Source organism: Durio zibethinus, chromosome 3, assembly GCF_047325235.1.
Source record: "Durio zibethinus cultivar Kanyao isolate XHJ-2024 chromosome 3, ASM4732523v1, whole genome shotgun sequence".
Taxonomy (NCBI): domain Eukaryota; kingdom Viridiplantae; phylum Streptophyta; class Magnoliopsida; order Malvales; family Malvaceae; genus Durio; species Durio zibethinus.
The window spans coordinates 36,845,001-36,861,293 of NC_143164.1; the positions used below are offsets into that span (position 1 = coordinate 36,845,001).

At 32.2% G+C, this 16,293-nt stretch overlaps 3 protein-coding genes, 1 long non-coding RNA gene and 1 pseudogene across 8 annotated transcripts; 3 read left to right on the forward strand and 2 right to left on the reverse strand.

Annotated features, from left to right (window-relative positions):
* The first annotated feature begins 1,819 nt into the window (after window positions 1–1,819).
* LOC111283275 (long chain acyl-CoA synthetase 8-like) lies at window positions 1,820–8,259 on the forward strand. Of its 3 annotated transcripts, none has more exons than XM_022871727.2 (12): window positions 1,820–1,976; window positions 2,939–3,552; window positions 3,663–3,743; window positions 3,916–4,188; window positions 4,621–4,752; window positions 4,826–4,999; window positions 5,115–5,344; window positions 6,376–6,493; window positions 6,772–6,903; window positions 7,016–7,150; window positions 7,228–7,434; window positions 7,887–8,259. In XM_022871727.2, the coding sequence occupies exons 2-12, from the start codon at window positions 2,998–3,000 to the stop codon at window positions 8,049–8,051; spliced, it is 2,202 nt and encodes a 733-aa protein (XP_022727462.2). In that variant the 5' UTR covers window positions 1,820–1,976; window positions 2,939–2,997; the 3' UTR covers window positions 8,052–8,259. The 3 variants fall into 3 exon arrangements, with proteins under 3 accessions (XP_022727462.2, XP_022727461.2, XP_022727463.2); XM_022871726.2 differs by having other exon boundaries at window positions 1,820–1,862; XM_022871728.2 differs by having other exon boundaries at window positions 1,820–1,862; window positions 2,950–3,552.
* On the forward strand, window positions 5,351–6,168 carry LOC149519818 (uncharacterized). The gene is made up of 2 exons (XR_016341084.1): window positions 5,351–5,712; window positions 5,943–6,168. It is a non-coding gene; the product is annotated as an uncharacterized LOC149519818 (long non-coding RNA).
* Window positions 8,260–8,958: 699 nt separating the features above from the next.
* LOC111283588 (transmembrane emp24 domain-containing protein p24beta2-like) lies at window positions 8,959–10,046 on the forward strand. 2 transcript variants are annotated; one of them, XM_089758771.1, is made up of 3 exons: window positions 8,959–9,402; window positions 9,473–9,587; window positions 9,686–10,046. In XM_089758771.1, exons 1-3 carry the CDS (start codon window positions 9,252–9,254, stop codon window positions 9,825–9,827), a joined length of 408 nt encoding a protein of 135 aa, XP_089614897.1. In that variant the 5' UTR covers window positions 8,959–9,251; the 3' UTR covers window positions 9,828–10,046. The 2 variants fall into 2 exon arrangements, 1 of the variants encoding a protein (XP_089614897.1); XR_016341083.1 differs by having other exon boundaries at window positions 8,959–9,583.
* Window positions 10,047–10,180: 134 nt separating this feature from the next.
* Window positions 10,181–12,812, reverse strand: LOC111283276 (protein NOI4-like). Of its 2 annotated transcripts, none has more exons than XM_089758772.1 (3): window positions 12,657–12,812; window positions 11,499–11,675; window positions 10,181–10,546 (listed from the first exon to the last, which is right to left on the reverse strand). In XM_089758772.1, exons 1-3 carry the CDS (start codon window positions 12,660–12,662, stop codon window positions 10,505–10,507), a joined length of 225 nt encoding a protein of 74 aa, XP_089614898.1. In that variant the 5' UTR covers window positions 12,663–12,812; the 3' UTR covers window positions 10,181–10,504. The 2 variants fall into 2 exon arrangements, with proteins under 2 accessions (XP_089614898.1, XP_022727465.1); XM_022871730.2 differs by having other exon boundaries at window positions 10,181–10,549; window positions 12,657–12,811.
* LOC149519819 (fasciclin-like arabinogalactan protein 2 pseudogene) lies at window positions 12,670–13,666 on the reverse strand (annotated as a pseudogene).
* Between the last annotated feature and the right edge of the window lie 2,627 nt (window positions 13,667–16,293).

Below are 16,293 nucleotides of genomic sequence, written 5' to 3' on the forward strand. Positions count from 1 at the left end.
GCAAGGTTTGAATTTCTTGTTTATTGTTTCAAGTAAAATGTTGCCTAAACTTTGATGCTATGAGTTTTGAACTAAAGGTAGCAGAGGATACCGGCATCGGGACGAGGAAGGAAGTCATATGGAGATTATTAAAACATGTTAATCTAATGCAAGACCAATATTATGTATAGATTTTACTTGTTTATGAAGTTGTGATCAATGTTGAATGTTAATTTTCCAATATTATGAGTGAAGCTGGGGAAATACGGTGCTTTGTGTGCACTACTTAGGATTTCCTTTGCATGCAAACAATAGCATGCTTTTCCACTCAAATCACTTGTTCTTGTGGCTTTTGCTGATAAACTTGTTTTTTTCTTATAATCTGTGAAACCATTGGACATACAATTTTAGGGGTTGGTTTTTTGTTTTGGGTTCTGAACTTAGGATAGGGATGGTGGTCTTATTCTGGTATGTAGGGTGATGAGGTTCAGATCAGGATTCGGTTCGATTTTTTTTAATATTATATAATATTATGAAAATTTAAAATTCGATTTGAATCTTAATTGAATAAAATCGAATATTATTAGTTTGGTTTAATTTAGTTTACAAGTTTTTAATTTTTATATATTATTTTAATATAAAATTTTAATGTATTTAAGTAGATTTTGATATAAAATTATTACTTTTATTTTATAAAAATTTAAAAAATATATAAATTAAAAAATATATATAATTTGATTTTTTTAGGTTTTTTTTTTATTTTTTGATTTAAAATTTAATTTAAATTTAATATATATATTTAATATTCGAACTTGATTTAAATCAAATAAAAAAAATTCAAATCGAGTCATGGCTTTTCGAATTAATTTTCAGATTTTTTTATTTATTTTCTCATCATTAGTGGTATGGCATTAGCCTTCCTCCTATACATTGGATAAATCCTTTAAGTGATAATTCAAGACCCTAAAATTTTTATAATAAGAAGAAAAACCAAAGAGTTAATTTAATTATCAGGAAATATTTAATATAATATTTCAATTATAAAAATTTTTGATATTGTTTTTAAATTATAAATTTATTAGTTAATATAGTATTTAAAAAACATTTTATTTATTAAATATTATTACATAAAATTAATTACGATAAAATAAAATATTATATTAATTAATAAATTAATAATTTAAGTATTTATTAAAAAAATTTAACATATAAATATCATATTAAATATTTTTTTATAATTTAAAGATTATTTATAATATTAATCTGAAAAGAAATTGATGTTACAAAGTGTAGCACGCTGACTTTGATTTTCCTGGTCAGGATGAATGATGACGTTTTAGCATTTCTTATCCAATTGTCAAGTGACATCTGTCCCTACTCAAAATTAAAAATCTCATTATTAAGTTAATAATTATCCTTTTTAATTTTTTTATTACAAACTGCTCAGGGTGTGCGTTACCCTTTGTCAAAACTCACTCACAATTCCATAATTAATAATAATTTTTAAAAATTTGTTGGTTTATTAAAAAATGGAAAAATCCACGTGGCTATTTAAAGACGTCACCCCTTACGCCACGTGTTAAACCAACTGGGCCTTGATTCCTGGCAATAGTCGTGCCTAAAATACTCTTCTTGTTCCTGCTGCTTAAATCAAGACGTTTATTACTTTAGTGCATTTTATTTTTCACTACCCAAACTACCCTCCAATGAATTTTAAATTACATTAAAACCCGAATATTTGACTGGTTATTTTGTTCATTTTTATGCCCTTTTCGGAACCATTTGTGCTATGTCAACTTTTCCCTTTCATACAAAAGCTAATAAGCATTGCCACGGCTTTATGCTTCTCATAACTTCTCCAAAAGCATCTAAAAGCACCAAAGGTAAATCTCAACCCATAATTTTGGTTCATAAATATTCTTTTTTTAGTGTCAATTCTAGATTTTTGGTTACATTTTTTTTTGGGTGTGATTTAGTTTTCTGTTAAACAAAGCAAGGTGACACCTTTTTCTTTTTTTTTTTTGCTCTTTTTTTTATGATTTTTGAATCTGGGTTTTGATTTTCTTGCTTTGTTTTGATTTTTTTGTGGTTTGCTGAATTAAAAAGCTTAGGTGAATTCATAGGGCTTTATCTCGATTCTCAACCAGAGACTTCAGTTTCAATAGAGACTGGTCGATTTGCTTCTTTCTTGGTTTTTGTCTTTATCAGGACTCTTTTCAGTACTAGTCTTTTTTTGTTTATTTATTTCGGATTAATGAAATTGCAGTTGTTGATCAAAGCTTGTTCTTTTATGTATCAAAAACATCTGATTTATATGAGAGCCAATTACTAGAAAGATCATATGATCATGATGTGTTCTTCTGCATCTGGGTTTTGTCAAACAGTTTTTGTTCTTATTGTCTCATCATGCATGATTGATTGATAGCCAATACATTCCAGGCTGAAATTATAGTGGACGTGGGAAAATTAACCATTTCTCAGTGCAAATATTCAAAATAAAGTTCAAGTCTTCTTTATATTACGCCTTGTTGTGGTCTGCAATATCTCTCTCTCTCTTTAGTTTACCATATATGTTTGTGTCTTCATGGCTTCACGCGCATTGTTTTGGTCATATACATGCATATTTGCGTTCTTTTAACCATGGCCAAAGAAGTAAAAGAAAGATGGGTCTAAAATTTCCTGTCAAGTGTAGATTAGCTTTATGTCTTCTTCACTGATTAATAGTTATTCTAGCTACAGATATATAAACTAATTTTTCGGTTTACTATTTTCAAATTGTAATCAGATATTGAAGTATGTAGAACATTAGACCTTTGATTTAATTATGATTGTATCATCTGTGGTCACGAATAGTTGAGTATCAAGATGTTTTATTTTTGGAAGAAGTTCTGTTTCTAAAACTTAATTCACTGCTAGTTGAATGGTTGATCAAGTTGCTTACTTTTTCTGCGTATTTTAGCTTATTATCAGGTTTGCTCTGTAAAGGAATGTTATAGGTTTTCAATATAAACATTCACAATGGAGAATTCTGAAGGAACAAAAACCTTTAATGCACCAATTCCAGAAGGATTAGATATCAATGATTATTTATCATCATTTGAGAAAAGCTATGGTGCATATGGGGTTGTGGTTGCTGCTATTGTTGCCATGATAATACCTGTATTGCTTTCCTTTCTTTTCATGGCAAAGAAAAAGGGGAAAAAAAGAGGAGTTCCAGTTGAAGTGGGTAGTGAAGCAGGTTATGCCGTGCGTAATGCTCGAATAACTGAGTTGGTTCAGGTTCCTTGGGAAGGGGCCACCACAATGGCTGCTCTTTTTGAACAATGCTGTAAAAAGTATTCGCGAGATCGATTTATTGGAACTAGAAAACTAATTAAGAAGGACTTTGTTACTGCTAGTGATGGCAGGAAATTCGAGAAGCTACACCTAGGGGATTATGAATGGCAAACTTATGGACAGGTTTATCGTCGTGTTTGCAACTTTGCATCTGGGCTTGTTAATTTTGGTCATAATGTTGATACTCGTGCCGCAATTTTTTCTGAAACTCGAGCTGAGTGGCAAATTACCTTTCAGGTAATGCTATTATTCTTTAATTTAACACTTTTTTAACAATTTTTTTTAATTTTCATTCTTTTTCCAATCAAAGTTTTTGATGTATAGGCTTTTTTCTTTTTGACTTTCAGGGATGCCTTAGGCAAAATATAACAGTTGTCACTATTTATGCTTCTCTAGGTGAGGATGCCCTGATTCACTCTCTCAATGAGGTGAGAAATTTATTGCCTATGTTTATATTCTGAGGCTGAATTAGCCAGAACATATATGGTTTATTGAATGTATCGCTATGATTCTATTGTTAAATAATATTGCTGTGTTCCTTGCTTCTCATTTCTAATTTCCGTGTGCTTGTTCTCATTCAAAGCTTTAAAATTATGACAGACCCAGGTATCAACCTTGATCTGTGATTCCAAGCAGTTAAAAAAGTTGGCTGCAATAAGCTCAAGCCTGAAAACAATCACAAATATCATTTACTTTGAAGATGATGAGACTGCAAATGTTTCCGACTTATCTGGAAGTATGAGTGACTGGAAAGTTTCTTCTTTTCTTGAAGTTGAGAAACTTGGAGAAAGAGCTCCCGTTCCACCTAGTCTACCCTCCAAGGATGGTGTAGCAGTTATAATGTATACGAGTGGTAGCACAGGTCTGCCTAAGGTTTGTTACTAAATTTAGTTCCTTATGTTTCATCAGTATTTTCTTCATATGTGAAACCTTAAGGTCCACTTAGAACAATGCTAGCAAAATTTGTCAATTGACCTTAGTGGAATGGCAGGAGCTGGTAGACTTATCAGCATTTACTGGTTGCATATGCTGAAAGAGAATGTAGGTTGCTGTATACCTTTGCATGGCCGACTTAAAAAAAGAAGGGGAATTAATTGAATGCAAGTTCTACATCAAATTCAAACTTTCAAAATGTAATTTATGTGTCTGTATGTTAATAATTGAAATAATGACCTAGCAATTATGCTTTCCTGAGAAATCTTCCAATGCAAGTGAGCAACTACTTGTGCCCTGATTGCTGTTTCCTCATTTCCACGGTTCTATTTGTTGCTATAGTCTAACATGATGCACTCTTTAATGAGTTAGGGAGTCATGATAACTCATGGCAACATTGTAGCCACTGCTGCAGCAGTTATGACTGTGATCCCAAGACTGGGAAGGAATGATGTATACTTGGCATATTTGCCCTTAGCTCATGTTTTTGAACTGGCAGCTGAGGTAAGTTCATATTCATTTATTTTGTTGCCTATCAATGTCATTGAGATTATTCTTACAATTTTGTGCTCTCCAGTCAGTGATGCTATGTGCAGGCTGTGCAATTGGCTATGGTTCACCTTTGACACTAACAGATACTTCTAATAAAATCATGAAAGGGACCAAGGGAGATGCTTCTGTATTGAAACCCACTCTCATGACAGCTGTTCCAACTATATTAGATCGTGTTCGAGAAGGAGTTCTGAAAAAGGTGTGAACTGGTTTGACTCTTGTATATTGCGAGCAGGAATTTGCACTATGTTTAGTTGTAGTATACGGGGTAAAAACAAGCTTCCATGTTTACTAATTAGTTCTATTTAATGTAGGTTGAGGAGAAGGGAGGATTAGCAAAGAAATTTTTTGATGTTGCTTACAAACGCCGACTGGCAGCTATAGAAGGAAGCTGGTTTGGTGCTTGGGGACTGGAGAGATGGTTGTGGGATGTTATTGTTTTTGAAAGGATACGTGCTGTACTTGGAGGTCACATCCGATTTATGCTCTGTGGTGGGGCCCCTTTATCTGGGAATTCCCAACGCTTCATCAATGTTTGCATGGGGTAATGATTCCCTCATCCTGAGATACTGATACAGTTCTATAAAAATTTTGTTTCTCATTTGTATCAGTACTGATGCCAAATAGTTGGTTTATACAATATTAATGGGTAGCAGTTCACCTTTTCTGTCAGAAATCATTTATGCAACTGTTGATCCTTAGAGTGATCGGTGTGACAAACCGGAAGTGCTCATTTTGTTGCTATACAGATGTCATTATGTTAACTATTTTACTGCTCTTGGATTCACCACATATCATATTACACCTGTTGCTAGCTGTTAACTGGCCATATAAGGTGTTTCTATTCAGAGATTTGGAGAAATTATTTGAATTGAATGATCAGATGGTTGAGAAGTTTATTTACAGATCAGAGTATGTCAAGTTCTGATTTAAAATTCTGATTTTCATGGAAATAGAGTTGGTGAAAATAGAGTAGACAATAGTGAATTATGCTGTTTTAAAGTTCTGATTTTCATGGAAATGTGATTTTATAATATTATTTCCTTTTGCTTTTCTGCTGATCATTATATGCAATTTAACTTTTTGAACCAGACAAATAACTTCTCTTCCTTTTCTTCTCTGTATATTTGTTTTGCCTTTAGGACCACAAAGTAATGAAGCCAGTGAATTAGCGATGAAAAGAAGAAACATTGCTTTCTTTCACATTTGTTTACGTAGAGAAAAGATATATGATTAATGGTATAAATGGCACAATTTTGGCTTCAGATGTTATGCATCTAGCATTTTTGGATTGCAAAAGTTAATGGAAACATGTTGTAATACGCAAAAAATTGCTATGAAAGATATTTTCAAGCTTTACTCTGGCTATGAGTTGGTATTGAAGGTAAAGTACATGAAATATTGGTGTGAATCAATAGGCTGACGAAGATTGAAGCATTCCAGGAAGTTAAACTTCAGTTCTATCCTACGTTAATCTTTTACTGCAAATAATGACCTTGCTCTTGTAAATTGCTTAAACAATTCGTGGTTACTTTCTTAGATAAATTCAATTTCTGTTTTCAATTTCTTCATTAGGGCTCCCATAGGTCAAGGATATGGCTTGACAGAAACATGTGCTGGAGCCGCTTTTTCTGAGTGGGATGACACAAGTGTGGGTCGAGTTGGGCCACCTCTTCCTTGTTGTTACCTTAAGGTATGCCACATAAAAGAATCAAGTTAGTTTTGAATTACAGCCATGTTTGCTTTCTAAAGAAAGGTTATAAAAGTTTTTATTGCTGCCGACATTTCAGCTTGTGGCTTATACATTGGGTCCTTGGAGTATTTCTAATGAACAATAATGATAGGAAGTATTTCTCTGATTTTCAAATTAACTGAAGGAGAACCGATATTTTAATTTTTATTAGTAACTCATGCTGTAATTGTTCAAGGTGTGCATAATTTAAAACTTTGAAGAATTGGGTTAATTTGCAGCTTGTCTCTTGGGAAGAAGGTGGGTATACAACATCTGACAAACCGATGCCTCGAGGAGAGGTTGTTGTTGGGGGATTTAGTGTAACTACTGGCTATTTCAATAATCCCGGGAAAACTAATGAGGTGTACAAGGTAAAGAGTCCATGCATTATATTTCTTATATGTTAAGTGGTTTTGAATGTATATGCAACTATGTCTCATAGCCTGTGAGTACCAAATAATATGAACTTTTGTTCACCTGCAGGTTGATGAGAGGGGGATACGCTGGTTTTACACTGGAGACATTGGACGAATTCATCCAGATGGATGCATTGAGATTATTGATAGGAAGAAGGATATTGTCAAACTTCAACATGGAGAGTATATATCTCTTGGAAAGGTGTTTATAAAAAGGCCTTGCCCAGTACTTGGCAAATACTGGGGATGATGCTAATTTTGTTTAAACGCTGATTGCAGGTTGAGGCAGCACTGATGTCGAGTAACTTTGTTGACAATATAATGGTATACGCTGATCCATTTCACAACTATTGTGTAGCTTTGATTGTTCCTTCGCATCAGGTTCTTGAGAAGTGGGCCCAAGAAGCTGGCATAAAGTACAAAGATTTTCCAGAGCTGTGCAGCAAAGCTGAAACTATAAGCGAGGTCCAACGGTCTCTTTCCAAGGTTGGTTGTTTTTTTTTTTTTTTTTTTTTTAACTTTCTTGGAATGACTGAAACTTAAACATCCAATTCTATGGTTGATGATCTCTCATGACTTTGTAACATTGTTGGACACATGCCATCAGCCATGCTTGCATCATCTATGCTACAAGTTGTTGATATTAATTTTTTGCTTGATATAACTGCTGACTGAAGAAATGCTTGTTATATGGGAAAAAAAAAGGGAACCTTGATGCTTTCTTCTCCTACTTATAAGCCTATTAAAGTTAGCAGGCATCCCTTGAGAACAAGGATTTCTTTAGTTTTCCTTTCTATAGCATATAAAACGGATAATAGTTATTACAAATATGCTTGTGTATATCATGCTGACATTGCTATCATTGGACTCATGAGAAATGGGAAAAAGAAGGAAATTGGACTGGTCATTGCTAACTCGAGAGAGTTTTGCAATTGCAGGTGGCAAAGGATGCGAAACTGGACAAATTTGAAACACCTGCAAAGATTAAATTGCTACCAGATCCATGGACGCCTGAGTCCGGATTAGTCACTGCAGCTCTCAAAATAAAGAGGGAACAGCTGAAGGCCAAGTTCAAAGACGAACTCCAAAAGTTGTACGAGTAAAAGGTATTTCACAATGATGTGTTCTTTTCTTTATGAAATCTGTAGTCTGCTACTCTTTTAAGTTTCTGTATTTTTCAACAAAACAAGATTTAAGTGTTGACCTGGTTGTCAAAGAAAATCTGCCTAGAATTCATAAACTCTTCCTCAAAGAAGCTTTAAGTGTTGATGGTGTTCTTTTGCATCTGCAAGAAGAATAAACTCTTTCTCATGTGACTCTGATTACATTTCTCAGCTGGATGCTTGTATCCATTATCTGATTCAATCTTCTTGTTGGAACCATGAGTTTTCTCCTTTCTGTGGTCAGTATATGTTCAGCAGAAGGAAAGAGCTGAAATTCATTCTCCTTTTGCTCGGATATAGTTGAGCTGACTGTAACAGGCAATTCTGACAGTGATGACCGTAAGACGAGACCTAGGAAATGGCAACAATGACTAGGGATGAAGCCAAAAACCTGTCATGCCTGCAAACAGGAAAAGTTTTTCCTATAACATATGTAATGCCATTAAAGACTCCTAAGAGGTTTTGAAACTTGAAAGGATTAACGTCACGAATGATTTTGAAACATTAAATATTTAATATGGTATTTGAAATTTAAAAATTTTTAATGTGTTATACGAGACAAACACCAGCCTAAACCAACATCTTGGAGAGTCAAGGCAAAAACCTCAGCCAATGAGAAGTGAAACTAAATTACTCCTGGACAAACTCAACAATTTTGAGTTTCCTCCCAAACACCCACGTTAACCGCTTAACGTTGGTGCGAAGTGATCTGTTCTGTTCTCCCGGGTTTCTAAAACAGGAAACTAAAAACGAAAAAAAAAAAAAAAAAAACTAAACTCTTCGATTTAATTACGTTTTTTTTTTTTTGTTCAAAATAATTCAAACCCATGTTAGATTTTTGACAGAAAAAATTCCCAGGTATTAATGTTACTAAATTTTCTTAATCTCATCTGTTCATCTGGTCGTCTTTTTTCAAAAAAACCCTGCAGGGGATCTAAATCGTGGATTCTTGCTTTGTAGAGATGGATGGAAAGGGGTGATAAGGCAGTCATTAGCTTTTTTAATGAACATAGAGGTTTTAAACATGCTAATCTTACGGTTGTTTTGGTTTTTTTCCTTGCTCTCTACTTCATTCCAAATTATTAATTTGTCAACTATGTTGAGATTATCAGATTAAGGGACCTTCCGGTGATAAGATTCATGATTTTGGCGACAATTGAAAAATATGAGTTGGTTGTCCACAAGAAAGTGATTTGCCGTTTCTACTTCAACAAATCTTCCTATCCTAAAACCATTGAATTTGATATACAAGTTGGGCATTTTGCATACTACAATCAGCATGCAAAAGTTGGTGAGTTAAAAATGCTCCGTTGCTTCCTTTTGTGCCCTTTTAACCATTCTAAAAGAGTGATGTCTGCCAGAGCATTTTGCTCCATTGTTGGGGCAGATATCAAAGTTGGAGGAAGCCCTTTACTACAACATCCAATTCGAACAGCATTGGACAGAGGATCAGACTGACCGACAGGCAATATGTAGGTTTGAAGAACTGATTTTCTGTCTATTTCAAATTTTTTGTGCTTCTTGCACCATTGAATCCTTCAAAATCTTAGCTTCAATGTTTTATCTTGAAAAAGAGGTAATGGTTATGCTTTGTCCCAAGGAAAAGCCAAGCAAAATATATTTAACTATAGCATGGGCCGACGAGCAATTCACGAGGCAATGTTTGAATCAGCTGCACTTACTGGGCTAGTATCCTTCAACTTTATTATCTTCTGAAACGCTGGTTTTAACAAAACTTGGAACATCCAGAGTCTAAAACCTCTGAAGCTAAAGCTGCCATGGGGTGTTTGTTGATTTTGCCACAGCAAGTTCTAAGTTTGTTGTACCTGTAATATAACTAGCAGCTGTTAGGCACCTGATTTCACTACGGCTACGACATTGCCCCCTCCACCTTATTTTTGTTGATCTGTAGAAATGGTTCATAGAATCTGGATCATGCAATTACTCTAAAAAAATGATATCCAATAAATCTAAAATTTAAATTTCAATACCGACAATCCTTTTTTTGATAAGTTTTTAACTGGTGTTACGATCAAGATCGAACACAACTGGAGACACACAGTTGAAGGTTACACAAGAAAAATCACATCCATTCAAAAACAATATAGAATAAAAATGTCATTAACATTAGTGTCAAACCATAATATATTGAGTAAAGAAGGGTGCAAAAAGGGCAGTAACAACCCACCAGTGCACATAAACATAAAACAACATTGTTCTCTCACCCCAAGCCTGGATCATCATCACCAAAGCTCAAGTACCAAACAAACAGATTCCAGCAGGACTTGTCATAGCTTCTGATACAGCTCCAGTCCTCTGGATCATTCATAAGGGTCGAAGTAGATAAATAATGCTTTCTTTTGGAAGCTCTTAACGCTGTAAGAGCCACCTCATTAATCTGCATCTGCAGCTTGTATACAGCAAAACCATTTTTTCTGCTGCATTTCAGACCATCAAAAAGAGTAAAATATCAATATTGTGAATTCACAAATATCATGAAACAATAGCAGCCCCATTGAAAGAGAGAAAAATCTAACAGCGAACATACATATCTGCCCTTGCTCAACGGGTCCCAGGAATAGAGAAGTTGCCAAAAAAATACATTGCACTAACAAGTTAGACACTTCTAACCAGGCTCAAAGAAATGGTCAGAGAACAATCAATCGTATGCTAGTCGTCAAGGTGTTGAGTTTCTTTCCTTTTCACTAAATGAAAATGCAGATGATATAAAAACACAGCAGACGACAGGAATGTCACATGATGGCATTTGTGCGAAACAGGAAATGACATCAATGGAGAAGAAAACCAAAGATGGGGAAACAAACAAATGAATGCACCATTGTAGGAGATGTTTGCTTTCCATCCTTCTATTTCTGCTCTTTTACTATTTTTGGCGCAGCCCGGAACTGACAAGAACAATTAAGCAGATCCAAGTTTACGCGCAGTCACTCCATGCGATGTGCTAGATGATAAGACCATTGCCAATCCACTCCTAGTAGGACTCTTCTCCCTTTGATAAATCAGAAAAGGAAGTGTCTAATGGGACAGAGCATGAACATAGTACTAAAAAACAACATAACTTTAAAAGTACCCCCCCTTTTTTTTTTGTTGAATGTCAGAAGAGAATTCCACATATTGCAAAATAACAAAACATGAAGGTCAGCATTAAAAAAATTTCAGGATAAGGAAATGCTTAATTATTCGAAGAAATCTAAACGATAACAGTCATAAGCATACTTTAAAAAGACATTTATGAGTGAGGAAAGTGACGCTTCAAGACAATAAAATTTAATTGTATTCTAAGGGTGACCAAAGTGCTAAAAAAAACCTAGAAGAATTTCTTTGTAATGACAATAAAAATAAGTCATAAGCAGGATTACTACTTACAGATTGAGGCTTTCCAAGAACAGCCCCTCGCTGGTCTGCGGAGTCATTTGGGGACTCAACCTTGCCACCTGTCTTTTTCTCATTTCTAGCCTTGTTGAAGATAACTGTAAATCCCTCAGCTGATGCAGGGTCATTGACATCCCATTCACCAAACTTTGGCAATGGTCGACCCTTATCCTGTATCCCAAAACAGCTCATTAACTTTGATAGCTAAAAACAACAATTTCTCAATAAGAAATTTACCCATGTCTCAAAAATCTTTACTTAATAAAAAAGTCATTGAATCTTAACAAAACATATTAATTAGACAATAGCTACACATCTGCCACACCAAATAACAGAAAAGGCACCGCTGATATGATGAATGTTCATTCTAATAACGTTTGAATTTTGCACATTTTAACAAGTTGCATAATTTTTTTTATGAAACCAGGCAAGTTTGTTGCAGAGTCGCGAGAAAGATCAAAGAAGAAAAATGGCATAAGGATTAAAAAAAAAATACCCTCAAATAAAAATTCAATAATCAATTAAACCCTTAATATTTTATTACAATTAATTTAGTCATACATATTTTATTTTCAATCAATTAAACCCTTAAATTTTTATTTTTACTTTATTAAATTCTTCATTGAACAAAAATAATTAAATATTTTCTTTTCAATAAAAACTCAATTGAAGAAAATAAATGTTTGAAAGTTTAATTAATTGAAAAAAAAATAAAATTATTAAATTTTTGTTTAGGGGGTTTTTTTTTTTTTTTTAACCCTTTTGCCAAGAAAAATTGAAAACAGAATCCATCAAATTGCAACGAACGTCTGAGATGAATCGAACCTTTTATATTAACAGCAAAATGAAAACAAAAAGACAAAATAGACATTAATAAATAAAAGAAAATGGTACAATTTTAAAATTAAAAAAATAAATAAATTTGAAGCGTAATCCGTAAAATTTAAAGCTGACAAAGGAAACAACGTAATCATTTCTTATCCAAATCTACGATCACGGCATCTAAAAAAGGGAATTGAAACAGATAATTTAATAGCAATGCCAACAAATTCATTAGAAAAATGAATAAATTAAAATAGAAGAAGAAAGGAAAGGATCATCCGGTGTTTAAAGGAAAAGGTGAGAAGGAGAATGGGGAAAGAGGGAAGTTACCGCCATGATGTTGTTAGGGATAGATTGCAATGCAGAGAGAGAGAGTTGCTGTGGTATTTGTGCCCTCTCCTGTCTCCTCTCCTTTTTTTTGTCTGATGATTAGTATTAATTTTGGTTTTCGGACAGAGGAGAGAGAGAAAGAAGGTGGGTGGGCCAAATGGGCTGGAGAGAATGACGGCGTTTTTTTTTTTTTATAATTAATTTAAAATTTATTAAATAATAAATAAATAAATTTTGTTGCTTAATTATTTAACACAGTAATAAATATTTTGAATAAATTTAATTATTTATTAATAAATTTTATAATCTTAAATAATTAAAAACTTTTATTATATATAATTTTTAATTTAATACCTTTAATACTTTTTTTTTCATTAAAATTCATTTCATCATTAATATTATTTTTATATTCAAATATATTTTATTATTAATTTTAATTTCATCACAATAATAATTAATATAATTTTTATCATAAGACACAGATTATAAGGAATCTCTGCTTCAGATTTCACATAAACAGCATCAAGTTTTCCATCGTTATTTTTTGCACCGAACCCAACTTTTCCGCCTTTAAGATCAGTGATGTTGGCGTACCCTCAGGAACCTGGAGCAGCACCAGTAGCCTGGAACATGGTAGCAGTCAAAGCTGTTCCATTGGTAATCTGGTGAAGCTTCTTGGAACCAAAGTAGTCTACAAGAACATGGGGGGAGAGGACGTTCTTGAGAGTGTAGAAGGAGAGTTGTTTGGCCAGGAGAGATGACATGGTAGCATTGTCAAGGGCTAGAACAGTTATGGTTTCGCGTCGGTTGATCTCTGCAGCCAGGTGAGTGGTGGTGAGGTAGTGGTTGGAGGTGGAGAATTGAGGATGCTTGGCAAGGATGCGTGTGATGTTGTGTGCATTTGTGGTGGTGGAGAAAAGGAGGAGGAAGGGGGCAAGGTTGCGGAAGAGGGTGGTGGTGGCTTGGAAGTGGAGGAGAATAATGGTGGGTTGGAACAAATTGGGAGAACATCACGGGGGTATTGCATATTTGTGTTCAAGTAAAGTGAGCTGGGGAGCTTTGGGAGTACACGCAACACGTTGGCTGATCACTGCCAACTAAGCAATGGCTGTGATGGAACCCGATTAGGTGGGTCCCTTATCCACGTAACTTCAATGATCAATATTCACTTTGGTACTTTTTGTAAACACAAGTTAAATCAAGTGGCCTCCGATGATTATATTTAAGCCGTGTGACACGATATAAAAATCATATAAATAAAAAATATAAAAATAACATAATTTAAATTTTTAATAAATATTATAAATAAATTTAATAAATTAAAATAATATATTTTATATTTTCAAATTAAGATAAATTATGATAAATAAATTATATATATAATATAATATAAATATACAAATTATAATAATTCAAATAAAAATGGGATAAAAATATATGGATTCAATTTTTTAATATATTTAAATAGATTTATATATAAAATAATTATTTTTATTTTATAAAAATTTAAAATATATATAAACATTAATAAAAATATATAATTTAATTTGATTTGATTTTTTAAATTTTTTAAATTTTGATTTAAAATTTAATTTAAATTTAATATTTAAATTTGATCCTAATTAAAAAAATCGTTTTAATTCAAATCAATTTGAAAGCAAATTTGGAAGTCCAGTCGGAGCCCGAACCGCTATTGGATTGAATGGCTTTTCCCCTTTTTTCTTGGATACGCCACACACCGACGATGGAACATTGGAGTTTACATGGGCCTTCTAGAAATGAGGTTGGCCCCATTATTGCTAATCATGTTCAAATCATACATAATTTAATTTTTGTTGATATATGTTCCATTTGAATAAATGATAAAATTAATTATAATGGACTAAAAATAATAATAAAATTTATTATAATTATAATTAAAAAAATTAATAAAAATTTATTTTTATTTGATATTATTAAAATTAACGTTTAAATTCAATTAAAGATATAATAAATTTAATTCAATTGTACTAAAAATATAATGAGATCCAAATGATTATTTAATTGGATTTGTTTTTTTTAATTGGCATATTGCTTAAAAATGCCAGAAAAGGGAATTTGATTCTTTTCGAAAAGATAAGTAATAAACCTTAAGGAAAATAAAAAATTTACAATATATTTTTTTAAATAAATGAAAATATTATTCAAATTACAAAATTACGTTAGAACAAGTCTAACTTTATTAGCATGTATCTCAAATTTGAAAAAAAAATATTTTATTAACAATCACCGAAATAACAAAAAAAAAAAAGAGGTTTAAAATTTACAATAATCTCACATTTCTCCTTACTATACATTTTCATTGCAATGCAGTAATGCACTTTTTTTTATAAAAAATATTTAAATACGATAAATAATTTATAAATTCAAAATATTTTAAATAATTCGTAAATTTTATTTACAATTTATCTTAATTTTAAAAATTTAATAAGTTCTAAAACCTTTTTTTTCCCACTTCTCATTAGTTTTAAATACATCTTCTGAAGTGTAAGAAATTAAAAAAAAAAAAAAAGAGTAGTTAGGCTGTGGGAACCACACGTGTCGGCAGCAACGTGCTAGACTGTGCTGCCAAGTCAGCAGAGCTCCACCGACATTTTTTTTTTTTTTCAGCTGACGATGATATTGATACCTTTGTTTTGTACTAAATTTTTTCAGCATTTAATTAATTAAGGTCGGTTCTTCTCCTTAATTGAGAGGCTTATCTCGTTATTAATGCTTTGATTTTAGGGTGAAATTGATGTTCTACCTATCATGCGAAATGACAGTGTCAATTTTTATAAATTAAATTTATAAAAAATAAATAAAATTATAATAAAATAAAATAAATTATAATACATAATTTTTATAAAAATATAATATAAATATAAAAATTATTAATATTTTACATGAATTTTCAGATTTAATTTAAAATAGAAGTTCGGGTTAGCGATGTGGGGCCAGACCCAGACGCTCTTTTTTCTTTTCTGTTGTTGATATGGATCAATTAAATTCACTTTAATTAAGTACACATGATATATCATTGATCAGCTCTCCAACTTTGCCAATCTTTGTACTTGCTTAAGCTTAAAAGCAAAACATGCAAAAGAGAAAAAGCATCACAAAACCAGACGACAGTGTTTGTTTTTCTTGATTTGTAGCAGAGAAGCTTCACCATATCCTTGTAGCCAAACAAACATGACAAGACAAGATAAAAAACAAATCAACGTGATTAGGAATGGAAGACTATAAGGAAAGATCACTTGGAAGAGCCTGGACTTGTTAAAGTGGGCAACTGGCAAGTAGCAACTACAATGGACTTTCCTGTGAAGTTACTGTTAGTGTTGCCCATGTCTAAAAGTTCGACATTGAATTCTACTACGTTGCTTCCAAATAGATTTGATAATTGATATATTTATATAATATAAAATTTTAAAAATTTATATGTTTATATCGTATTTCGTATAAAAATTATATATTATAATTTATATTAATATAAAATATATAAAATATATATTTTAAATTTTATTTAATTTATTTATAATTTTTATTAAAATTTTAAATTATATTATTTTTATATTTATATCGTATTATTATATATCGAACTTTAAATTACCAAATT